The sequence below is a fragment of the Lutjanus erythropterus genome, chromosome 6 (assembly GCF_056507025.1).
Source record: "Lutjanus erythropterus isolate fLutEry1 chromosome 6, fLutEry1.hap2, whole genome shotgun sequence".
NCBI lineage: Eukaryota > Metazoa > Chordata > Actinopteri > Lutjaniformes > Lutjanidae > Lutjanus > Lutjanus erythropterus.
Genome location: NC_139322.1, coordinates 22,884,151 through 22,911,479, shown reverse-complemented (window position 1 = coordinate 22,911,479; position 27,329 = coordinate 22,884,151). Strand labels below are relative to the sequence as shown.

Below are 27,329 nucleotides of genomic sequence, written 5' to 3'. Positions count from 1 at the left end.
TGTCATGGACATATTGACAGCACTGGTTACTCATCATTCATTATAATAAAAGCTCCTGGTGGTATGCCGAAAACCTTTTCAGACTTTAACATTTTGACCCCTACCACATATGCATTAGATTTGAAACTTCAACTAATAGAGATTTTTTTATTTATTATTTTCTTGATTAATTGTTTTGTCAGTACAATGAGGTGAAGATAATGCCTAGATTATTTGTTTTGTCTCACCAGAAGTCCAAAATGCAAATATTTATCTAGTTTACTCTCATACAAAACAAAGGAAAACAGAAAATTTACTACTGCAACAACCATACTGTTTGCTGTTAATGATTAATCCTTTATCAAAATAGTTGTCAATTTTGTCTATATTGTCAGTCCTTCTTTGGTTGAACAGGGTAACTCCCTGCCACTAACATATATAGAGATGGACCACGTGACAGCTCTCTAAAAGTGCAGCCAAAACATCTCAGTTGCCCCCTGGTGCAGCATAGGTCATAAACAACACCCCCTCCATTTCAATAGACAGGACATTGGACAAACTAAAACATCAAAGTTCACATCAAGTATTATTTCTCTAACATGGATTCTGTCATTTTCTGATGTTTTTTTTTCTGATGCTTGTTCAAATGTTAATTTTCCTATTAGTTTTCCAATGAATTTCCGACAAAGGGGGTTCACATTATGATTGACCTGCTTGCGATTGATTTGGCTGGGTGTATGGGTGGGACCTTAATACCAGAGCTCCACTATGCCAAAATGTAGTGTTTCTGTGGTCTTGTTGAAATGTTGTCCATCCTTTGCTGTAAGACATACAAGGTAACTCAAACTGCACATACAAACTTAATGGATTAGATCTAAAGTAACCAAATCATCATTCAGAAAATTAGCAAGTTCCATTAAGTTTTAGTAGTACATGTTGAATATTTGTTACTTCAGTATTCTTTATCTGTCAGCCCAAGTTGTCAAATATAGACATTTTTTGCACACCTCTTCGCTTCTCATACAGCTGCACAAAGTACCCTTAAGCGTTTGCATGAGAAGCGCAAGGCTTCCAAGTAACTTGAAACCCAAACCGCATCAGGTGCTGTAGTTTAAAGAGTGAGAAAGTTGCATCACATAACTTAGGTAACGTAACATACATCTTTTAATCCAAACCTGTCACAGTGTTATAAGATGGAGCCAAATACAAGACACAGACTCAGAGTGAGTCAATATTAAAGGGTGTTTATTGTAGGGGTAAAAGGAATGGAGGTTGCAGGAGCAGGGAGGCAGCTGGATGAGGCAGAAGGTGGTGAGGTGTAGCTGGTTCTACTGGAGCAGGGTGGATGAGGAAATAGGAATGGTGTGGCTTGGTGGTGACGGCTGAGGCAGTACAAGGAAAAAATACTATCAACGAAGACAAAACACACAAGGAAAATTTCAGTACTAAACTAGACCTCAAAAACACAAGGAAGGTCTGAGCTCTTATCGCTGTAGTTCTCTGGAACAAGGTCAGGCTATGTGAGGCTTCAGCTGTAGTAGACTGAACAAACTGGCACCAGATGAGTGACGACCAGGGGTTTAAATCACGCAGGGTTGATGAACTGATGAGGTTCAGATGAGCAGAGCAGGAGTGGTGATGAGCTGATTGCACACAGGTGTTCAGAGCGGCAAGTGCTGGGATCCAGGAGGGAAGCCACACCCACAGCACAAAGACAGACGGGAGACATGGGGAGAGAAAAAAGGGACAACATTAGGGAGAGAACTGGAGGCATGGCTATGGCCATGACAAAACCATGATATTTTCCTAAGCCTAACCAAGTAGCTTTAGGGTGTTTTCACACCTACCTCATTTAGTCTGGTTAAAGAGGACTGTAGTCTGTTTGCCCGTTTAGTGCGGTTCATTTTGGCTGCTGTGAAGCCGTCCATCGAACTCTGGTGTGGACCAAACAACCATACTGATCTACTGGATTCTATGATTGAAGATGAAGATGATTTCAGCATGATTTCAAAAGCTAATTTACTAATAAATCCATCGGTTGTTTGTGAAATCTGTTCAGGGGGTGATCATATGATTGATTTGTATGAGACATGTATGACACTAATCCCACAGTAATATGTCACACATGACAAAATCGGGTGAAGGATAGATGCACTCCCTCAATCTCTCCCCCTCTCACTCTGGGTAAACAACATGCATGCTAAAAAAATGCTTAGATTTGGTTATTTCTTTTGTGAGCTCTTCAATATGCACACCAGTAGCTACACAAAGTGCTGTATAAACTTTTGTCACTCACTGGAATTTGATTTCTTCATGTGGGTCCTGATGATTCACTGAGGATGCAGGATGACAGTCACCAACACTGTCCAATCAATCAATATGTATATCAATATGTATAGTGTTTCCTCTTTTCCCCCAGAGCATTTGGTCCGGACACCCTTAGCTTTAGCCTTAACCTTCTGCTAACCATTTGTTTAAAAGGCTTTCTGTTAAGTGTAGGGTCTGTATTTGACAACCTGTGAAGAGAACGTGTTGATCTGTTCATTAGTTACCTGCACAAAAGATGTTGAGTATTTTTGGCACTGTCTGTCTGTCATTTTGTTTCTTTGCAGCATCTCTTGAAAAACTACTCAACAGACTTGAATGAGATTTAGTGAAGGCCACAGGCAAAAGAACAAGTGCAGAGATCAACAATAAGTGAAAATAAAATAGAAAATAGAAAATGAACCTGGCACATACATACCATGGATGTCTGTCTTTATGTGTGTGTGTTTTTTTTTAAATTGATACAGATTAAAAATTCAAAATTTTTTTCATTAGAATAAATTGAGAGGACTGTGCAGCTTTGGCAAAGGCATATACTCTGAATGCTTTGTAGCATTTTCATAAGCAGTGCCCATGTTTTCACTGGCACCTCTATCTCTGTGTCCTCTGTGTCCTTTCACTGAGTTTTAATGTGCTTATTGTACTGCTCACTTGGAAATGAAAACTCAAGGACAGTGTGGGTTATGTGAAATTAAGTGTGGTTGTGAATTACCATGCAATTATCTTGTAGCTCTTTGCATATGGGAATTTTTGATGAAACTGTACAAGAGAGGAAGACGTATTTACACGTGTTCAAAATAAGATGGAACTTCTCAGCTGTTACGCAGCAGTCTTTAAAAGTCAGTGAAATTAATTAGACTAGAAAATACATGCTGGATTCCACTGAGATTTTTATTTTTCCCTCTCTTACAGGAATCTGTTGGACCGAGACACTTTCTCCAAATCCGACCCATGTAAGTCCTCACCATTTCACTGATGCTAATTGCAATTTAGCTTTTCCTTTCTCAGAATACGGTTCATTGACACCTCCTCTCCTTTTGTGAATCTTTACTTTTTACTTTTGCTGAGCTTAACTTTGATTCAGTTTACTCTGCTATTTCAAAGTGTTCCTTCAATAACTGCATATCATTTGCACAGTAATGTGACAACCTTTCCTCAGTGAGAGCTACAGAAAGTACGTTAATGCATGCAGGGTATAAACGCCAGCCTTTGAATACAAATGGGTATCTTTGGGTGAGACACATGGGGAACAGCCATAAAGGCATTTTCTTTGATACTCCCTGAAGGATGGAGACCAGAAGAGACATTTAACATAATAGGGAGGAGGTTCAAGCCGTGTGTGTAAATAAGCCACCAGGAAAATATCACACTCACCCTGCGTTGTGTTCCCCTAAAGATGAACCTTGGTGATATATGACAGGTCACGTTGTGTTCGCCAACATCAGCTTCATTTGAAGTCGCAAAATCAAATAGGAATCAGGAAAATCCCACCGTTCAGAAATTGTATTTTGATTGCACAGCTTAAATTGTGCACCAGGAACCTTCAATCTTGCTTTACAGCTTTTGTTCTTTGCATGTCATGACATCATACACTCTTAGAAATAAGGGTTCCAAATGGGTTCTTCTGAAGAACCCTTTTTTAAAGAAAAGGTTTGGTAAGGTTCTTTGTAAGACTGAAGGTTGCGTTAAGAACCCTTTTCATCCAGAGAACATGTTTTGGAAAAATTATAAAAGGTATAACTCCCTGGGTGGGTTCTAGATGAAACTTTTTGAATATAAAAACATTTGCAGTACAACATCCCGACTGTGTTCTAGAGAAAGCCCTTGGAATCTAAAAAGGCTCCCGGTAGAACCCTGATTGTGTTTTAGATAAAACACTTGGAATATAAAAGGGCTTCCTGCTAGAACCGTCTGGGTGAGTTCTAGATAAAACCCTTGAAATCTGAAAAGGTTCCCGGTAGAACCTCCTTCATGGGTTCTAGATAAATGGTTCTGGATAGAATTCCGAGAGAGGGTTCTGGGTGGAACCATTACACCACAGAAGGCCTCTCTGTAGAACCTTTCATAGGGGGTTCTGAGTGAAACTTTTCACAGATGGTTCTTGGTAAAAAGTGTCATGTTGTGTTCCAAGTGGAACTTTTGAAAGGGTTCCAAGTGGAACATTTAGCACTTGTTCTATTAGGAATCAAAAAGGGTTCTTCTCTGGGGACAAGCCGAAGAACATTTTAGGGTTCTAGTCACCACTCTTATGTCTGAGAGTGTATCCAGAATTTGATGGCGCGCAGCGTCGTCAAGCCTGGCACTTCATTATGCTGTCAAGGCGTGGCAGGATAATTAATGATGAGTGTCAGCAAAGAAGGAACAAAACAAACAACATTTTGAAGAAGGAGGACGCTTGATTGAGATTGTTTAGTGATGTGTCTCCCTCTGCTCTCTCTTTCTCCCTCTGCCTCGTCTCCTCTCAGTGGTGGTGTTGTACACGCAGGGCGTGGAGTCCAAACAGTGGCGAGAGGTAAGAGATCACAGCCGTCCTTCTGTCAACACAGCTCAATCACTTTGTCTCCTCTCCATGACAGCCTGCTCTCTGTTTAAAACCCCCGCCCTCCTCTTCCTCACCTCCTCCCTCTCAAGGCAGAAGCTGTGAGTGCCAATCATTTGCAATTGATTGCCCCAGCCTCTGAATATGTGTGCGCTGGTCAGCACTGTGTTAGCTGTGACTGATTGGCTGATTAAGGTAACAGATACTCGTATCGATGAAGATTTGCCTCTGCGTTAGAGTCCCCTCTGGCTGTTGGCCACTGGACCTTAATTAGACCTGAGAGGCAGATGAGGGTAGAGACTGAGAGGCCCTCTGGGATTATTATTTGTCTCTGTAATCTCAATGGATGGACATACAGAGAAATGGCAATTTAACTGACATTTTAAAGATGTTGTTGTTGTTTTTTACACATATTCCATCTGTCTAAGGCAGACCATCTATTCTTTGTGAAACACTTTTCCAAAGCTAAAAGCCAGCCAAGTCAGAGATATACTACACAATCAATAATGCACATGCTGCCTAACAGGAAGACAGATACTTTTCACACTCAGATCCTTTTTAATTGAATTTGAGTGCTTTGTTTATTGACTCCACAGAGACCCTGGTGTCACGCTCTTGCACAGTGGTACGACACAACGGATTTAAGAGTGCAAAACACTCGCCTCCAAGATACAGAGGTTTCAGTTATAATCTGTGTGTTGGTGGCTGTGGGCTCTTTAAAAGGGAGGAAGATTTTAGCATTACAGCATAGATTGATAATGACATGAATTTCAATACAGATGAGACACATCAAATCTCATTTACATGGCAGAATAACACACACATGCACACTAATGTTTGACCTGCTCTACTTGTGAGGACTATCACTGACACAGTGTACTGCCTAACTATAATTGTAACCAACGCCTCAACCCTAAACCTTATTCAAATCCTAATCCCTAAAGCCAGGTCTTAAATGAATAGTTTTGACATTTTGGGTTAGAATTACATGAGAAGATGAAAACCGCTCTCGTGTCTGTATGGTAAATAAGAAGCTAAAGCCAGGAGATGATCAGCTTAGTTTAGCATAAAGACAGAACTCAGGGCTGAAACAGTGAACTTGACTCTGTCCAAAGGTAAAAATAGCTGCCCACTAGTCAGACAGAGCGTGCTTTTCAGGTTGCAGAATTCAAGGCACACCGCACTACCTTTTTTGTTGAAGCTGTAGAGCAGTGCAGTGCTTTTTTTTTTTTTTGTTGCATTTGCTGTGAATGAAACTCAGATCTGATCTAAAACTGAAATAAATGCACAGAGTGCAGCTGTAGACCGCAGCCAGCCGCTATCCAATCAGTCCTGGCGAGTGTAAACTACTTGAATGCCTTGGCAAATTAATCCGAAGATGAAGAAAAAACACCGCTGCCACCAGTCTGTAACCCTGTTTTCTTCGTAATAAACTGCTTTATTGTGTACTTAATCTTCACCAAAACAGGTATGCAAATGGCTGAGCTAACTTTATCTCTGGATGTAGCTAAGTTCATTATTGATATGATTCAGAAATCTTATGATTTGTGAAGTTCTCGCGAGATATTTCTATGTTGTCCCTTCATTGTGATGTTAAAATGATCACTCTGGTGAGATCTTCCGCAGTTCTGGGGTTCCCTTCAAGACTCAACCATCAGTCACCGTCTCCTCTACTTGTGTCACTTCGACACATCTGCGGTCTCTTCTGCCTGCGTCGTCACATTCAGCTGTTATCTCGTTGGTTGCGCTTTGAAAAGTCAGCTGCAAACGAGGTCAAGGTTCAAATATTTTGAACTTTGAGTGCAGCGGTCTGCGGCAGATCTGAGCGGTGCGCTATGCCGAGGGTAGCGGTGCTGCTTGGTCGGGCGACACCACTCTCTCCATTGGAAAACAATGGGACAACCAGCGCAAAGCGTTTTTACCGCTGATCATGTGTTGGGGCCTTTAGGGGTTCACAGCAGGGTAAACAGAACTGTTGCACACATGGCACCACACTCATACCTGTCCCCCGTAAACAATGACAGGTAGGAACTATTAGCTCTTAGACAAGAGGGACAAGAAGAAGAAACTTAAATACTACATATGTAAATGTATACTTAAAATACTGGTTAAAATGCTGTAAATGATGATGAAATAATTATCATATATAACACTATTTATAATAGTTAACTAAATATAAACTTAATTCTGCAAGTCCACAATAATGTTGTGGAATTATTATACTGAAATATATCACATACATGGTAAAACGCACAGCTTAATAAGCAACACAAAATCAGTAAAGTAACTTACTATAAATAACCTAAAAATGTAATGTGTACAGTAACCATGGTTACACTTGTAGCAGGAAACAGCAACAATGATTTAGAAAGTAATCATTCAATGAAAATAAAACTTAGTTACTGTAAGAACTTGTATCGGTACTTGGTATTGGCAAGTACCCAAATGTAAGTACTTGTACTCGGTCTGGAAAAAAGTGGTACCCCTAAGCAAGAGCCACCATTTTTTCAACTCAGGGCAAAATGCTTACTGCCTATAGAAAACAACTGAGACGTCTTGCAAAGCAAAATCTACGCTCTGTCTGATCGGGGCCTAAAGCTCCTTTAGTAACACATTTTATCTCGATTGTTTCATTTGTACTAAAAGCAAAGTGTAAAAACAACAAGTCACAATTTTATGCACTAGAGTATTTCTTGGGTGGGAGCAGAAACTTCTTGGAGTCTCTACTGGTTGCCTGGCAACCGCTCAGTGATGACAAGACTGACCCACTCTAGAGAGTTATTGATCATCTCATCTAACTCTCTGCAAAAAAGTGAATAACCATACTGTCCAAACTGTCAAACTGTTGCTCAAACCTTTAAATAAACCTTGGAAGAAAGTGAGGACAGGCCAGAACTGTTATTTCCTCAGGCCAAGCTGTCCTCACTTTCAAAAAATGTCCTCACTCTCAAGGTTTATATCTCACAACAGCTGTTCCTCACAAAGGTTTAACTACATCAACACACACCCACAAAGAAGTACGTCACATTTAATGGAATAGTGCACCCTAAGATAAAAAAAACCCTTATTTTTCCTCTGGCCTGTAGAGGTATTTATTCATGTAGATAGTATAGATTTAATCACATCACAACAGAGATGTCAGCTTTCTCTCCAATAAATGGCACCCGACTCGTGCTGCTCAAAGCAACAAATAAATACATTTTACAAGTACAAACTACTTTCTTTCTGCAGTAGAATCTACATGAACTACTTTCTTTCTACTAGCAAGAAAGTAGTTCCTACAAAACTGGTCACACCAAGATGTGTGGATTATCTGAGTAACTCGGTCATGATTGTTTGAAGGAAACACAGGTTTTGAATTCTTCAAATATTTATATTTTTTGATGCTTTGAGCACCACAACCGGAGTGCCATTTAATCCCATTATATTGGAGAGAAGGCAGAAAAGGCCACGGCTGATAATATCCACAACTTTGCAGCTCTGGGTGGATGGAATGGATAGAAGGATAAATAGCACTACAGGGCAGAGCATCTTCTAATTTTGGCATGAATTGTCCATTAAAGTTAAAATCATGAGTGGGTTATAAGACAGTGTTTCTAACTTTGAAATGTGTGTTGCTTATTTCAGAGAAATGGAAACTAGTTTAGAAATGGTTTCATGGTTGCTTCAATTTAAAAACAACCTTTTTTGCAGAGGTTATCACTCAGAGCAAATAATACTTGAGCTTGGTGCCAAGCTATAATTTTTTTTCTCACATGTTTTTCAAGACAAGTCAGCTACTGGCCTTGGCTCACAGTGAAGCTTAGCAAACCTTGGTGCTGTTAGCGACACAGCGATATTCTTTTAAAAAAAGCCAGGGAGTAGTTTTACTGATTAACATGCAAATGTAGACATGCATCAAGTGCATTTATCAGGCGGGAAGAGCCTCCTACACCTGTCACCTCTGGTTACACCGCCCCACCTCGAGCTCACACACTGTGGGTGCTGCCTCTCCCTGAAAGAGATACTGTGTTTTCAGAGCAGACGACAGCTGGCTTTGTGAGCAGCAGAGTCAAGCTGTGCTGTATTGATAAAGCTAAGCTCCTCTTTTTCTCCTCTGTCATGTAATGTGTTTTTGTTCTCCTGAGACTAGATATGGTTGGCCGGAGCACCTTTCACCGTGCCACCAACCATCTGTAATCCAATTACTCTTCTGTGGGACAAACTCCCCCCATCTCCCACCTCTCCGTCAAGAGATTAGAATGAAAACAAATGTTTATGGTTAAATTGTGTTTTGATTTCAGGAGAATGCCTTTGTCAGCTGCTCTTGACACCTGTGCTCCCTCGACTAATTTTTGTCAGCATCCACAGTTGAATATATAAAACTGTAGCTGCAGCCCAACAGTCTGTTACCACATGACATTAAAGTCTTAATCTGCAACTCCCTTCTCTGGAATTACTCCAAGTGCATGACATGTTTTCATCTTTCTACTGCTTTCACTTAACTGAGAAGCTGACACAATATAACCTTCCTAGATTCAAGCAAAGCCTGGCCTTTCCACCTCTAGCCAAGCCCCCTAGACGTTAATCTTTTTACCGAGATGAATTTTATGACCGTGCAGCTCACAATTTATCATAGTTAGGGTTATGGGAGGGGGAGGAGTGCACACTGCGAGCGCCCAGATATCCCCAGGTTATATTTTGGGGTGGTTGATAGTTAATTGTAGTGCTTTTCAACTGTGGCTTTACTGACTGTGTATTTGCCAAGGTAGGAATAATAAATGGATTGGGAGATGTGTTATTTCCTCAGGTGGCTGTTCTGATTCCTCCTTTGTTAGAGCTTAAAAATGGTTATATATTTGCTGAGTTGTGCACTTACATTTTCCCAAATGTTTCCAACAATGTTCAAATGCAGAGAAATCCATCATTTATATAAAGTAATAGTGCATTTCCTGGTAACTGTTGATTATTGCTGGGAAAAGCCTGGATCCCCAGTAGAAAGTGAAAACCTTCTGGGATACATCTGGATACTTAAAGTGTAACTTTCAGGTTAAATGTTCTAATGAGATTTCTATGTAATCTTGTAATGTATGTAATCTTAAGTTTGACCTAAGATCAAACTGACTATGCTATCAGTAATTTAGAAAACTTAGTGTAAAAATAAAAGTATTTTATTTGTTATTTTCGTAAAATAAAGTAGTTGTTTCTTTTGTTTTTGTTTTTTACAGTGACAGTATTATATCATGGCATGAGAATGTGATTCTATCTCTTTTCACTCTGTGGTCAATGTAAGGGAGCATATCATACAGTATGAAAAAAAAATTAAAAAACATGTTGCATTGGTTCCAAAAAGAAATGAAAATGAGGTATTGGGCGATATCTGTTTTGGGAGGAGCAGCCTGCTCCATAAAGTAGGTTAATTAGTAATGTAACATAGTGATTTGTTCTCACTTAGAGAGCTGGATTAGGCATCTCAGCCTCTTATTTGGAAGAAAATCCAAAGCAGCCTATATAAATAGAAGTACAATGGTCAATGTACCACAGGCCATGTCTGTCAGTTCATTTACATCCTGGCATGGATCGTTCCAAGTACAACAGGCTAACAATGCAACAGTAAAACAACATAAAAAAAAAAGGCAAAATTAAAAAGTTGAATGATGTATTGATCGATCCAAGGCTTGCTTTGTACTGGCCCTCATTTAGAAAGCATTCTGAAGTAAAATGGTAAACATAGCCCACTGGATCCTCACATCCTCGGATGGTGAGTTGAGTATTAGCTACAAGATGGATTTGCTGGGCTTCCCTGTGTTATGTACGCTATGTATGTTTGCTATGTCCATGTCAGGGACCAAGCAGTGAGGCAAAGAGGAGAACAGGAATTTGTTGAAAAAAAAGAGGGTTTTTATTTACCCCAAAAAATGCCAAACAATACAAATCAACAACTTAATAACTAGGCCTATAAAAGAGGTCAACAGAATGAAACTACTCAAAATGACAGCAGCAAAACAAGGTGTTAACTGATCAAACTGGCCTAACAAAATGAAACATGAGGGAACACATATACTGGCTTGGCCAAACCAACTAACACAAAAGGGGAAAACAAAATGGGTATCTACTAAAACTAATACACAGAAAAAACTAACTAAACCCAAACCCCCCTCTGACATGGCAGGAGATGGTACGGCCTGATGAGCTGGCCACAGGATTTAACAGGTTGCACCGCTTGGCCACACCTTTTGCCTGTCCAGGAGGAAACCACCCCCACCAGCATGGTAACTCAAAAGAAGACAAAGAAAAATCATTAATACAACAGAAAATGACTAAATTTAACCTTACAGTGTGAAAACGTGTGCACTCTGTTTAAACAGTGTAAAGCTAAAGGAAAATAAAGAAATTATAACTCAAATAAACTGTAGTGTGGACCTGAATTGTTTGGGGTGTGGTTGACTGCAAATTAAACTAACCTGTGCATTGAACAAAGAAGTGAGGTGAGTGTGTGCATGGTTTTACCCTCAACTGTCCATTTGTGTGGCCTTGGCCATCACAGTCCAATTAGCAAAACAAACTCATGGAAAGGAGATGAGAATTGTTAGACCCTTTTTCCTTACTAATCAGAAAGAAATTACCATCACCTTCTGAATCCGTGTTTCTCTCTTTTACAGAACTAATTGCCCTGTTTAACTCACGGGAAAACATACTTCATTCAGATTCAACAGAGAAACTAAATAAAACTCATCAAAATTGCCTTGGTTAGCCTTTCCACTGTTCCAGCAACTCTGGTTTGGTCAAAATAAAGTACAGCGTTGAATAGCGGCTCTCACTCAGCACAAGAAAATAATCAAATTTGCAAAATGAAATGACAAAAATCACCCCCAATAAAACCAGCCGATGATGGACTCAGCCACTCACAGGTAGATATTCTGCAATCTCCCAAACCTGGTGCCTCTGCCTGCATGTTATTGCAGTCACAGTAAATCACATTAGTTTTATTATGCTAAAACATTTATTTCAATAATGGCAGTATAGCAGAATCCATGTTGTGGGCAAGCCTGACAACACCCACCCTTAGTTGATAGTTAATTGTAGTGCTTTGCAACTCTGGCTTTACTGACTGTGTATTTGCCAAGGTAGGAATAAAACATGGATTGGGGGATCTGTTATTTCCTCGGGTGACTGTTCTTTGCCCTGGTGCTGGTACTTTTTTTTTGTTAAGTTTGGCTTGAGACCAGATTGACGATGCTATTGGCTCCCTGCTGCAACATTCAGCTCCTATCGTCGAAATAGGCTCCTGTTCGCTCGGTGGAGCTTTCACCTCCTTTTGTATGTGCTGGAAGGGAGCTCTCACACTTTCTGACAGGGATGAAGAGCAGGAGCGAGATGAGAGGTAGTGCCACACAGCAGTTAAACTTTTATAGGCTTAGACACACTTTTATGTTTTATGGCAGGTTACACTTTGGCAGACCTGCTTTCTTAAACTGTCATATGTTACACACAATCCAGCCTGACTGTCCTTGCATTAGCATAGGCGTCCATCCTTTTAAAGTATTCCGCTGCTGTAACGGTACTCTGTGTAGCTCCCCTGTTAAGTCCCACTTTGAGTTTTGTCCCCACTGGATGTAATCACGAAGGTGTGAGCCTGTAATCCTGCTGTTTCATCTCCTCATTAAGCCCTAACACTGATATTATTAATTCACTGTGTCAGTTTATGGTAACACTTTCTACTGGGGATCTTTTATTTATGCAGCTCGACATCAGTTCTCTGACTGCTGAATTATTCATTCTGGATACAATTAATGTGTGTGTGCTTGTGCGGGTGGTGCAACACTTTCTGTGTCTGTTGATTTGTTTATCAGCACATCAACTCATCAGAAGGTCTTGCTCTGTAACACTGACAAATCTTTTTTTCAGCGTCTGTGCTGCTGGCAGGTTCCCATTTTCTTCTTAACACCAGGGAACAGGAGATAGTTTGCCATCTTCCCTTCATTTGTGACAGTTCCCCTGTGTGAAGACAAAATGTGAAAGTCACTATTTTTCTCTGCCTTTGTCTTGTCTTATCCCACCAACCTTAGCCCCTTATTTTGAAGTGTCTCAGAGAGCTACAGTGGCATTAAAGTGGTATTAATTAAATGAGTGTAATTGGGCTCAATATAGTGCTTTCCTCAGGCTGGCTCATCCCGGCACAATGAGAGGAGGTGGAGAAGAAGAGCTGACACCATGCGATCACTGACTTCTGTTAATCAAATCTGAGCTTATCCGAGGCTGTGAGTTCACACAGTTGCTGGGGGAAGATAGAGGGGGTGGGGTGAGGTAATAGAACAGTAGATGTGGTTTCTGTGTGACTGCATGATGTGCCGTTTCAAAGCTCTGAGCTCACATCTTCCTCTGTCTGTCTTCTTTTCTCTCCTGGTTCTGATCTAGTTTGGGAGAACAGAGGTGATAGACAACACACTAAACCCAGACTTTGTCAGGAAATACATCCTGGACTACTTCTTTGAGGAGAAGCAGAACCTGCGCTTTGACGTGTGAGTTTGATCCGGTCCTCTGAGGACAGACAGAGGGGTGCTGCCTTCTACTAACCCAGAACTCCAGTTCTTCCATTTGTTTCCACCACAATTTTAAATGGATAGTATAGGGGTGTATGAGGTATTAAGTAAGTTAGTCAGTGCATTACCTACTTTTGATGCCAATTGGCTCGCCACTAGTTTGGAAAAGCAGAGAGGAGTACCAGCACAGAAGCTCAGCAATGTACTGCTGTAGTTAGCAACAAAAGATATTTTAGCTACTTAAAAAATGGCCCACCTAAAAACAATTGTAAAAGTATAGGCTATTTGGAATATTTTCACTGCTTTACTTTGCTGTCAGACAGCCTTTCCAGACAGGAAACTGGCGTTATCACTCTCTCCAAACCAACCAAACTCTATCGGTGAAATCAGTAATTTTACCTTGCAGAAAACAGTTGCTGAACTACTGGTGCCTAAATTTGTTAGCTTGTTTGTGTAAAAGGATAGTTCATAGGATAGGATAGTTCATAACACAAAAAAACAGACTTAGTCAGTGGCTGACTAGCATCTCCCATGTTGGTTGGTTTGGAGAGAGTAAAATTCGCCTTTTATAACAGCGGTGAAATCTATATGCTAGATTTCAAACATTTTCACTCAAACTGATACAGATTTTTTAAATTCCCTCTATAAGTGGCTAAGATATGTTTTGTTGCTGAACCTGTGCACAGCAGTACATTGCTTAACTTCCAGTCTGGTACTCCTCTGTTTCTCTAAACTGGGGGCATGTTGACAGCCATCTACTGAAGGAAATACACTGACTATTGCAGTACCTCATACAACCCCACTTCAAATCATCTAAACTATCTCTGTAACATCTTCTCCATCATTTACTTCCCTCATCTGTCTCCTCATCCCCTCTTTCTCTCTCCTGTCTCTCATTTTTTCTCACTGAGTCACTCCTCCCTTCCCTCCCTTGTCACCAGCGCAGCTCTCTCCTGAGGAATTATTCATTGGTGCAGTGTCTCAATAGTCATTCGTTGAAGGGAGATTGGTATAAGGGTGATAAATATTTCATATAAAGTTTCATCCTTAATCTCCCTGCTGCTAAGCAAAGCAAATGTCTGAATCCAAGTCATATAAAGCCCACAAAGACCCCCAGTCTTCCCCTCTTTCACATCCAGCCGCCTTCCTCCTCTTGAAAAGGCCAGACTAGTGAGAGGGTCAAGATGGTGCAGTTTCATTTTGAGATCTCAGAGAACAAAGTCCTCCTCTTCTTCCTCCCCCCTCCTCAAGGAGAACAGATATGCCTCCAAAAAATCTGTCCTTTTTTTCTTTCCTCCCCTCAAGCATGACGTCCCTGGTGGACTATCCAGGACGGAGTTGCAGGTCTCTGAGGATTTTTAGACACTTAATGAATTCATTTGGCGCGCATGTTATCATGATACGACTCTAGGACAGGAAAGGAGGGAGTGCATCCCTTCACAATTAGTGTTACTCATTTACATCTCTCTTTATCACAGAGGTGGGAGCCAGGGCATACTGAGGTTTAATTACTTTTGCATTAAGTTTGACTGGCAGATGCTCCAAAACTTTCTCTGCATTGGTTGATTGTTTCAATACGATCCCCCAGGCATAGTACGGAAATTACATTCATAAACTATAGAATGACTTCCTTAATTAACTGTCTCGTTATTGCTTACACTTTTTTTCTTCGTTGGCCATTCCCTTTTGCTCCCTTGATGACCCAGGTGTGTGATTGACAGGGAGAAAATGTCCACACTGCAGCCAGGATTCATTTATGAGAGACTGGATTAACCTTTCCCACTCCTTCCCACCACAACATAGACCCAGTTTTGACATTTTCTGGGGTGTTCAGGGTGGGGGTTGAGGCAGTGAGGGGGCAAATCTACGTCTATCATCTGAAAGTGTGGACCTTAAAAGATCAAATTGAGATGCAGCTCAAGTTTTTTTAGTCATAAATCTGTAATAAATGCTATGCTTTTAGACACCTGTTCACAATTTGAAAGTTTACAGTGTATGAGGGCACCATAGATCATTTTATACAGAGATGTCATGTTTTCAAAGGGTTTACAATGAAATCGTCACACACGAGTCAAGCTGAGCTCATGGGACCTGATGAAGACAATCTTTGGTTCACCTGCCTGTGATTTGTGACCTCTTTGTGATTTCAGGTATGATATTGACTCTAAAAGTCCAGATCTGGCAAAGCATGTAAGTGAAGAACTTTTCTTTTTCTGTGTGTGGGTCAGGAGTGTGACTTCACATTTGATCCTTGAAATAGTTTGAGTGCATGTCTCTCTGTAGGTTTTATGCAAACCAAAGTTTATGGAATCTAAATGCTCAAATATATTTAGATAGAATGAGTGAATTATGCTTCATCTGCCTAAAAATTGTTTATGTTTCTTTACCCTCCACCTGCAGTTTGTAAAATGAGGTATTTTATTCCTCTGGAGCCTTAACAATCAGAGTTTCATTTGCATCTGGCATACCCTCATTACCTTTTTTTTTAAAATGAGAAATGAAGCATTGCACATCATTATCAAAGCCTTTCAACACATTTCCCTGTGTGCTCCGCAGTGTTGTTTGCAATTTAGAGTTTCATTTCCCAGACAGCATACAGTTCTTCAAAACAATATACACTCATTGAAATAGCAGTTTTGTCTGAAAGGGACAGCTCTTCATTCAGTCCCTCCAGTATTGTTGTGGCTAAAATACCTGATTTTTGCAGCACGTTTCTAAAAACATATGTTGGTGTTGTTTTTAGTATAATTCATTAAAAGCCAAAGTGACCTTGGTCCAGGGAAAATTAAACCGCACTGTTTTCAGAGTGTTCCTTCTTACCAAAAAGGCTTGGTATAACAACAAAAATCTAAAAACTCACAAACAGCAAGTACAAAATTATAAAATACATTGCAACCCCACGACTTCCTGGAGGGAGTATTTATTGTAGAACATACATTCAGTTAAGCAACTCATTGAGATGAATGTATGTTAATCCTGAAAGCTTTGATAAATAAACTATTACTCATACTATACAGTTACATGAAGAATATATTTGCAGCACTTGGTTTGCATACGACCTAAATCTTCATCATTAGTTGTGCTTCTGTCACTGTAATGCTTTTATTGTTGTGTTTGTGCTGCATGCTCTGGAAACAAACTGCTCCTCGTGTGAAACTCTTTGTGCCTTCGCTGCTTTCCCTCTCTCATGCTCTTTCACTGCTTTTTTTCTCCCTCTGAGACTCTGTGACTCTTTACCTTCTGCTGCTGCCATTCTGCCGGTCTGCTCTTTCTTTCACATATCTGCTCTTCTTTCTTGCACTTGGTTGATGACAGTCTGGTATTTGAGTTGTGTGCCTTCTGTTCCATGATATGCTCTGTTGTGTCACTGCTGCTGCCTGGTCTCTCTCTTCCTCCTCCTCCTCCTCCTCCTCCTCCTCCACCCTGGAAGCCAACCGACTTTAACGTACGTGTCTGCCTCAGACGTCCTAATTTATAACCGTACAATGCTTATAACGGTGCTTAACTCCTCACTGAATCTCCTTGTTACTCCCCGTAATCCACCTGAATGTCCCCATCCTTTTGTCCCCAAACCTACGTCTCTCTCCATCCCACTTTATGCTCGCCCTCATGGCAGGACTTCCTGGGGCAGGTCTACTGTACGCTGGGAGAGATCGTGGGCTCGCCTGCCAGTCGCCTGGAGAAGCCTCTTGGGTGAGTGCTCATTTTACTGCAGTCACTGTCTGATTTCACACAATCATGCGGCAAAAATAAGAGCCACTAAGAGCTGCACTCTTAAAAATATGGGGTTTCAGAGGGGTTCTTCCTGAAGGGCTGACCTTCTACCCAGAACCGTTCTGGTTCTTTTTTAAAGAAAGGGTTTGTTCAGGGTTCTTTGTAAGACTTATGGTTCCACTTTTTTATCCAGAGAACTCTTTTTAGATGAAAGAGTTCTTCAAGGATTGTTGAAATCCTGAAGAATTCAGGGGACTTTCATTCCTCTGGGTGTGTTCTAAATAAAACCCTTGGAATATAAAAAAGGTATGGGGACGGGACAAAGAACTCTTTATGGTTCTATTTAGCACCTTTATTTCTAAAAACGTAAGGTTTCTCAAGGGTTCTCTGTAGGACTAAGGGTTCCATAAAGAACCATTTTCATCCAAAGAACCCTTTTAGAAGAAAGAACTCAAAGGGTTCTCAGCAGATCCCTTTGGGTGGGTTCCAGATGAAAGCCGTGGAGTATAAAAAGGTTCTTGGTGGGACCCCTTAGGTGGGTTCTTGGTATCACCCTTATAAATTAGAAAGGTTCTGGATAGAACCCCTAGTGAGTTTTCTGCACCATAGAAGGGTTCTCTGTAAAACCTCTTATAGGGAGTTCTGTTTGAAATCTTTCATGGATGGCTGTAGGTATAACCCTGTTGAGTTCCTGGTAGTTCCTCTGAAAGGGTTCCAGGTGGAAGGTTATATCAGGAACCAAAAAAGGTTTTCCTCTGGGGACAGGCTGCAGAACCCTTTATGGTTGCCTGAGCTTCATAGTGAGTTGGCAGCTTGAGTGTAAGGGAGGTTTTTCGTTTACTGATCCACTTAAGGAGACAAATAGAACAGCTTTAACTTTGCTAACAGGAGTTCTCAGATATTATCAGATAATGAAAACTCAGTACCACCTCTCAGCCTATTCAGATGTGACATGTCTCTCCTGCTGGATTTCACACGTTCCAGCAAAGATGAGGGGGTGATGAATATGTCTGCCTTCTAGAGCCATCTGTATCGTACATTACACTGCAAGATTAGACCCGTGTGCTTGGATGGGAATGGGTAATTGAACACGACCGGGGGCTTCCTCAATGCAATTACTGTCATTAGTGAGGCGATCTAGCACAGAGAGTGGATTGAAGTCGGTGCGAGACACATGGCACTATCAACTGTGCTTCAGCGTAAATTGGGAAATATGAAGCCCCGAAGCCATCGGCGCCCACGTGTGCGTGGCTCCTTGAGTTATGTGTGTCCTTTTGGCGAGTGAGAAGGAGGGCTTGACCAACTATGAAGCTTGTGTTTGTGAAGTGTGTGTGCCTCTCAGTGAAGTGTGAGGCAGTGCTGGCCCTGGCAGCGGGGGGTTTGTGTGAACAACAGGGCTTTGGTGTCGACCATGGACTCTGCCAGGGACTGGTGGCGGTGGATTACAGAGCTCGGTGCCCTTCAGTGCTGAATAAGAGGATGAGGAGGATCAAGAGACAGTGCTCACCAGCAGTGTGCTGTAAACTAGGCTTCACTCCACACATCAGAGACAGGCAGGAGGCTCAGGAGCCCCCAGACATGATGGACAAAAGTATTGATTCTGCAGCTTCAGCAGGGCACCTTGATCTCCGCTGAGACTCCACACTGATGCAACACCCAATTTAGCTGCAGCAGAGGGTGATGATGATGACATGGTTGTCGTTACAGACCACAGTTTACTGAAGAACTGAAGAAATGAGCCCTTATGAAAACGTTCCCTTGTGTTGCTATTAACTGACTTTTATGTCAGGGAGCAGCAATTCAGAAACACAAGAAAAGTATAGGCTTCTTTTGAATCTTTGTTCCCGATGACATTCAGTTAAGGGTGCACTTTTATTCAGCCCTGTCCTTTCTGAATAGCTAAACAGTATCCATGGGTAATAGAGTTTTCCTCCCCTTCTGTGATAGACGATAGCTCAGAAGTTGTTTAATGGCTATGTGCTCCATTTCCTTGTCATGCATCCCGACAATGACAGTGCCGCTCTGGACCGCAGCTTTGAGGAACGGCTCCCGCAGGGGCTGAGGAAATCTGTTAGCCATGCTTAAACGAGCCTTCCCAAGGCACACTGCATCCAATGACCTGCTTAAGAAGCACATCAGCACCCCTTTCCCTATTTTCCACACTTCATCTCTCATTTATTCCTCTTCCTTCCATCCACCAGATTCTTTTTTTCATAGTTTGACCCCCTTTCCCTTTATTGTGTTTTCTATTTCTTTTTGTTCGCTCCCCAAACCTCTCCCCCTTTCGCTTGTTCTGCTTTCCTTTTTCACCCTCCTCCATACAGCAAACACACAAATGTGGACTTCTATACTAGTGAGGGCATTGAACTGACTTATCCTAACTATAACTGCAACACACCCCGAACCCTTAACCCAAAAATGAACCTATTCAGTAAGTAAATCTCTTGTGTGGACTACCTGCTAGTCACACTTCTAACATGAATAACTTATCAAACTTCTAACAAAACTCAGGCTAATACAAATCATAAAACAAACCAAAGGACAATAATGCAGGTTGGATCCCAGCTGTAGGAAGCGAGAGAGAGTGAGCATAGGGGGTAGCTTTTGTAGCTCAGGTATTTGATCCTTTTCATACCTAGATCTAGAAAAAAAATACTATTTGTATGGTTTGTTTGCAGCCATGGTAGCAGCTACAATGGCAACAGTCTATGGTTAGGTGAAGTTGAACATGGTGCATTTGATGGACGTGTCAGCATACTGAGATGCCACCAAAATGTTCGATGGCTGTACTACACACCTGTGGCGTCTGCTCACATTAATCAGAGTTCAAATTAATGCTGGATTTTTGTGGAATGAGCAAGTGTTTGACTATGAGTTATAAGAAATCATTATTAATCTTGTATAAGGTGTAGCTGTTTAACAGTTAAATTGAGCGAATTGCTAATGGAGTTTGACAGGCAGTCAGACAGGCAGCCACTTACCTCATCGTCCAGAGTGTGTTATTTCAGAGCAGTGGGCTTTTGCTTTCAGGATAACAGGCTGAACTTTACGTTGACGGACAACTGACACGTAACAAGCGACAAGTCCTGCACTGTAAGTTTATCAGCTGTTTATGTCAGTTTATGAGGTTGCGCTCAGCCTGTGCTACTGCAGAGCTCCTGCAGCCTGCACATCTCTGCCCTGTCTGGGGAGGAGGGAGAGGAGGGAAACAACTCGCCTCAACAATAAATCATATATTAAACCTGTTTACAGCCTGTTAGATATAATGTCTTTGTCTCCAACTTGTTATTTGGGCTTAATATTTTTTGCATGTGCATTGGCTACCTATCTGTTCCTTTAGGGGTACAGAATTATATTTTGGGGTGAATACTGGTGTATGTGTACTAAGTATTCATCATGTTGTGGAATTTCTTGTGCTTATATTACAATGAGTGCATTGTGCATATACACACACAGTCTTTCCCTTTGATGTAAGCAGAAACATAACCTGTTACTCTTGCATGGCTCAATAATTTACCTCAATCATTTCTGAATTTGTATATACTGTGCAAGTGTGGACAAACATAATGTTCTGTTATTTGCCTCTGTGAAAACTTCGACAGCCTTATTTGTCTTGGGGAAAATAACAGGTCAGATGAGATGTATGGCTTTTCCTACATGCCTTTATTAAGACAGAAACATATGCCATTGGAAGGAATGTGAGCTATGAAGCACTGACACAGTGGTACAAATCCTTTTCTGTGTATAATCTGGTTTTAATGAGAAGCATGTATCACAGTTATTGGTAACTGAGGAAATGCAAAGCTAAATGATTGACTGATGCAGGTGAATGGCCTCTTTTACTGAAAAACATGTTAGCTGTGACGCAGTGATTATGTGTATAGCCTGTGGGAAGAAATCCTGATATGTATGTATAGGTAATATGCTAATAGAGTTCATTATACACATGGCAGTAACCTTTCCTGTTGGTATGGTAGATTATACCACAGACTGCAGCATATGAATGCAGCAAATATTAGCATGTTAAACCCATTAGCCTACTTGACTGTGCTTTCCTGCTGCATGCTTCAAGCAGGAAATGAACCATAAACAAAACTACGTTGACTGTTGTGGGTGTTGTGCTTGCACCCATGGGAGCCAAGGGAGGATGGGAATTCAAAGAAATATAGAAAATTCTATAAAAAAAGCCTGCATATTGAATTGAATAATTGTACAGCCGCAGTTAACATCAAAGGCTCATCTTAATACAAAGGCTTATATTCCATCTGTTGGACCCGAACCACCGTCAAAAGGAAAAATCAGTTGTCTTCACAAAGAGAGGAAAATATTTATAATATTATATATTTATTTAGGGCAATATGTCGATATTGTATTGATATTGTAATATGAGATTAGATATTGTCTTAGATTTTGACATTTTTATATTGTGTTATGACTCTCTAGGAGATGTCTAGGAGAACCTATAGAACCTGTGGTGGCTGCAAAACTTGTGTGAAAGGCCGTATTAAGAGCCAGTTGTCTGATTTGGGCTGCTGTAACATGGCGGTGTAACATGACGGCTTTCGTAGACATACACACTCTGTAAATATAAACGTCTCATTCTAAGGTAACAAAAACACAACAGTTCTTATTTTCAGGTGATTATACACTAATGAAAACATGCATATAAATATTAGATTTAATTTCTTCTATATTCTGCCAAGTCCACATAAATCGTACACAATAGACCTTTAAAAGCTGCATTAGAGCCCATGTCCACATAGCATTTTTGTCTGGCACAAAACTGTTGGCAGGGCGCTTGGGAGCACTGGGATGAACCATATGTTTAGGGAGAGAAACAAACGCTGCACATGGGTTTGACATTATGACTGACAATAGCTACTAAGTGAACTTAATGCTATGTTAACAGATGGTTGACGACAGCTAACAACAAGTTTATAACACGAGGGATGATAAAAGCACAATACTCACCAGGAACATTCAGTGTCCTACTGATCTGCTCCCACAAATGGGCTTTCCTGTCTCTTTATCTCTTAGAAAGACAGCTTTCTTTCTACAAAGAAAGCTTCTCCTCCATTTTCTTGGTTACTGTGGTGGAGCATTCTGAAAAACAGACAGTTTATAGGCAGCCACATGCTGCCATAGATGGTGTCTCCTCTTTGAGAACAACTGAAAAAAGGTGCTGGTTCTCAGGAAAAAAACAATATATGGACACAGACCCTTACAGTAATATACAGTAATGTATGTGTGTGTGTGTGTGTGTGTGTGTGTGTGTGTGTGTGTGTGTGTGTGTGTGTGTGTGTGTGTGTGTGTGTGTGTGTGTGTGTGTGTGTGTGTGTAGTGCACTAGAAGGCAGGGCTGGGCTCTGGTGCAACATATATATATGCCCTCTAGTGCACTTCATGTCTTTCACTTTTTAGCTCATTAGGTCAGCTACTGCCTCGAATTGCAATCATAAGGGAAGATTCAAGCCTGATAACATAAGCCTAAAAACTACATTAACTGCAATTGACTCCATTTACTGTATATTTGAAGTTAGAGCAAAAATCATACTCGATTGAACCCTGGGTGTGAAGGTAGCATGGAGGTTTAATGTAATATTGATTTTATGCCATTGGTTCTGCTATCAGTGTGACAGTGTGTATTATTGTATTTTTTTTTCTTCACCATAAACTATTCAGATGTGTCTTTATAGCTCTTTATAGCTCCTGAATCACAGCGGTACTTTAAAAGCAAAACTTCAAAGTCAAAGGCCAAGCCACAGAGATTAGATTTAAGTGAGCCCAAGGGTGGAACTGAAAAATTAAACAATAAAAACAGAGAAAATGAAAGTGTAGTTAAACTGCTAATGTTTTCTCTTGAATTCTTACTCATTTTGACATAGTTTAATTTAAACATGGTAGAGTTGATAACGCTGGGCAAATATTTGATCAAAATCACAAGAAGCTTGAATTGATAAACATCTTTTTTTATCACAGCTTTGCTGTTAATCATTGGTTTCCTCTGGTGTGGGAATTTATGGCTTAACGTGTGCAGTCACCAATGTGTCATGGGACACGTTAATGTCCAACCTGCTTTCTGAAGATAGAATTAATTACACCTGTTTTAAATAATCGCTATCAAGACACCGCCAACATCAATAAAGCAGCAGAATCTTGAGAGAAAAGTAATCAAAAAATCCATCTCACACTGTTGGTACAGACTGCAACCCCAAACTGGGTCTGTCACATTCACCTGCGTGTGACGAGGCCTCAGGGAGCAGAAAGTCAGAACAATCAACGCTGACTTTTCAAGATTAATCTTTGATTGACACACATTGGCCAGTGCACATATTAAATGATAACTGCTCACTTCACTGTAGATGTTGAATGATAAACCGTGAACAGAGTGATGAATTATAGGATTTGTAATGCTTTTTAAAATGAAACTCGGTTCTGCTTCCATCAAATCAACCATGTTTTAATCGACTGATATATCTCTCTAACAGAACAAATCAACATTTGACATCTAAAAAAGTGTTTGCAGTTCTGAAACGTAAGATTACATCAGATTAAATCAGTTTAGTATAGAGTTGAATTATTTTCTCATCCTTGTGTTCCCACTGAAGACTAGACATCATTTCAGCATTGTATCTGCGCTCATATATCTCTTTGCTCCCTATAATCGAGTTTCAGACTAAGTATTAAATACAGCAACACCAGTACAAAGTAATGCAATCTAACACGGCAACAATTCAATAAATACTACATCTGTGAAACCCATAATGTTTGATATTTGTTGAGACTGAGTCAGAGGTGTGGATTCAATGTTATGGTTATTCTTTGAGGAGTAGTCTCTTTGCCTGAGTCCACCCACTCCACTGAGTTGACTGATTCTCTGAGATGGGAACAGAGTGCAGTTTCTGGTGCTTCGTTAGATTGCATCTGATGAGTTTAGGTTGCACGTGCATTATATTACATTCAGTTGAAAGCTGCGATGTAATTTTCTCATTCATATGCTAAAGTTGTCTCACTTTTCTTCTTGTGTGTCCCATATTCTGCTGCTCACACTCCCTCAGTGGATAAAGAAAAAATAATGATTTACTGTCAGACAAGGACAAGAAACAGCAGTGATTATTATAGTCAAACTAATTGGACTTTATTGTGCTAAAAATCTTCAATTTGCCTTCAGTATGGCATGAAAAGTGGAACAACATCGTCAATGACTCTCAGAAAACTACTTACAGGATATGAGAGGAAATATGTCCCCAAAACAAGAAGTTTGCAATTGACTATTCTCTTAGCCCCGCCCCACTGTTTACAATGATAATGACAGCTTCCCTTATATCAGACAATTGTCAACTCATGACACATATCCATATTAATCTATTAATTCCAATCAACTCGCTTGCAGTGGGCAGATTTGAAGGTGTGGACCCAGGCAAAATGATAGCAGATTTACTGTTGAAATTCGCTGAGTGAAATCAAGCCCCATTGTTTAAAAAATAACAGACACTGACAAAAGCAGAATCTCATATTTAGCTGGCAACTGTTGATTTTGCCACTGTCTTAATGCTTCTGAGCTGGCACCTGAGCCACAACCAGAGGCGGTATGTTTTCAGGTTGTCCATCCATCTGTCCTGTTCTCATGAACATGATATCTCAAGAACGCCTTGAGGGAATTTCCCCATATTTGGCACAAATGTCCAATTGGACTCAAGCATGAACTGATTATATTTTGATGGACAAAGGTCGCTGTGACCTCATAAAAATACATTTTTGTACATACACTGACAAATGATTTTTTCTGCCATTACTTTAATAGAAACAGCTGAGGATATGATAGGAAATGAGGTAGAGAGAGGCAAATGGCCCGCTGGTGGGAGTTGAACTGGCGGCTGCTGCAGAGGACCAGTCATGGGGCTCATGCCACTGAACTACAGGGGCGACCCAGCTAGCAGCTTGTTTTAAAATAAGAATCCTGTAATAGGGGTTTGGACTATAAACCTGATGACTGTATATCTTGCATGACATTGTGTTAAAAGAGTGGTTGGAGAGGTTGTTTTTGCCCCAGCAGTCAGCCATAAAGTGTGTAGATCAGCTGTGTGTTGTGTTTGCTGCCACAGAAAAGAAATAAGAAGCCCCTGTGATGTTACTGCAGTGTCTTCATGTACTCTTCACAGCAGAGTTTGTCTACACTGTGAAAAGTTAGCTAGTTGGCAGCTATGGGTCAGTCTAAAGACAGTTAAAATGACCTAAAACCAGAGGTCTCCCAAATATGTTTTGGAGATGCAACATGTTTGTCTATTCCTTACACTTTTGCTCTTGTGTTTTTGGTTTTGGTAAGAAAGCCATCATTATCCAAACTGTCTTGACTCATTGACTCAATGTCATGCTTACAAGATGTCAAACTACTGTAGCCGAGCTGTATGACTCACCAGAAGTTTACTCAGTAAAAACTGAAGCAGAGGGCATCACTTGTCTCATTGCGACTTCACAGACTCACAGCTCCTTTAAAGTTGTTGGTTAATGTAGTTGGATGACTGACTCGGGGCTACACAGCAGCAGCTCCTCCAAGATGATGGGAAAAAAAAAAGAAAACTTGTGCTGCAGATTTAAATAATGAGTGGGAGTGAGAGTTCATTTTTTGGTGAAACTGAAAACCCTTAATTCAAGTCCTCCTGATACTGTAAACATGGAGAGGGGAGCAGGTAGTGTGTTTCTTTGCCCGTTTAGCCCAGTGTTTGTCTGTCTTACTTAACTGGGAGGTGAAGTGTTTTAGAAGGCTTACAGTAATCAGCATCCTCTGCCTCGGGACATCACACACAATTAGAACATTCTGCTGCCTCGCTAAATGCCAATTTGGGCTCCAAGGCTGAGCACTAACAAGAGGTCCCTCTCTAATAATGTGCATTCCTGCTTAGGTATGGAAAACCCAACCATGCTGATTGCACAAGAACCCTTTTTGTCCAATGAAACAGGGATTTATTAGTACCATTTTGGTTCCATAAGGGGCAAAAAGCCGCCCCTCTCAGCTGGACGGCTCTGTTTTTTCACCTGGCCTTCCCATGTTCGGTTGAACTGCTCTGTTTAGGATTTTTCAAGGACTTTGGCATCACACAAAATATAAAACATAAAAGAAACAGTTTGTTTAATAGATACTGTGGCTGTTAAAGGTCTTGGTTTTTAAAGCTCAGCTGATAATAAGGCAATAGATTTTTGTTCTCACACTAATAATGGAGGCCTCTGGTGCAAGAGCAGGCAAAGGCAGCAGAGGTTTTTCCTCTGTGCATGAGCTTAGCTGATTTGTTTTGCTCTCAGAGCGGTCAGTGTTCATTTCTGTCATGAGCATGTGCTGTCATCTGCAGGAAAGGTGAGAAAGCCCCCCGAAAGCCTCTGGTGCCCCACTTTAACACTCCCATGCTGTTAATCTATTCAACAGCCGTAAACGATCTGTCGCCACACAGATTTCAATCTATAGTCTGCAGTAACCACCACAATGGAGGTCAGGGCGACCCCAGTGTAACATGATATGAATTCCATTACTTGCCACCCAGCATCTTGTGAGGGGGCTAAAGGTGCGGCGGCCCTGTGACACAGCTGGGAGAAGGGAGGGGGGAGTCAGCTGTGATTGGATGCCTGGCACCCTTAGTGGAAAAGTAGGATAAAATGCAATTTAACATCATATGTGGAATAACAAAGAGGACTGGGCCTCTTTCTTGGCCTCTGATAGAGAGGGATGTTCAGTTCTTGCAGGGGGGAAATTGAATATTGAATATTTTTTTCCTCTGTAGATCAAGAGAGAAACTTTCTTTCTTTCTGATTGGCAGCTCCTCTTAATCCTCTCTTTCGCTGTAAAAACAAGCAATTTTTAGCTTGCAGGTGGTTGATGAGTGCCTCATTTATTCAGAATCACAATAAATCAAACATTGTTAGAGTGATTAAAGCCTGCACTGTAATTTATGTAATCAAAACGTCAACAACAGTCTCATTACATCACTACACGCTCATAAAATAGAATACATTTAAAATTTAATGGCGTTGCATATTTAGTGTTCCTAATTATCCAGCGTGAACGAAAAGAATTCCCATAAATGACAGGATTATTTTCAGTCATAAAACAAGCATAAGAAACTGCAAAGATTATTGAAGTCCAACTGATCAGACTTTATTATGCTAAAAATCCTCACTTTGCCCTCAGTACGGCATGAAGAAATGGGACATCATCGTCATGGATGGACTTAAGGAAGAGGAAACAAGGAAACAAAAAGA

At 40.8% G+C, this 27,329-nt stretch overlaps 1 protein-coding gene across 2 annotated transcripts in view; it reads left to right on the top strand.

Annotated features, from left to right (window-relative positions):
- Nucleotides 1-27,329, top strand: part of cpne5a (copine Va) — a 116,779-nt gene that overhangs the window by 15,750 nt on the left and 73,700 nt on the right. Inside the window, exons 2-7 of one of the 2 annotated variants that reach the window (XM_084721213.1) lie at nt 3,217-3,257; nt 4,770-4,816; nt 13,241-13,344; nt 15,516-15,555; nt 16,796-16,810; nt 16,982-17,058. In XM_084721213.1, the coding sequence (XP_084577339.1) occupies nt 3,217-3,257; nt 4,770-4,816; nt 13,241-13,344; nt 15,516-15,555; nt 16,796-16,810; nt 16,982-17,058 (324 nt within the window). The remainder of the gene's footprint in view (nt 1-3,216; nt 3,258-4,769; nt 4,817-13,240; nt 13,345-15,515; nt 15,556-16,795; nt 16,811-16,981; nt 17,059-27,329) is intronic. The other variant, XM_084721214.1, reaches the window with a different exon arrangement.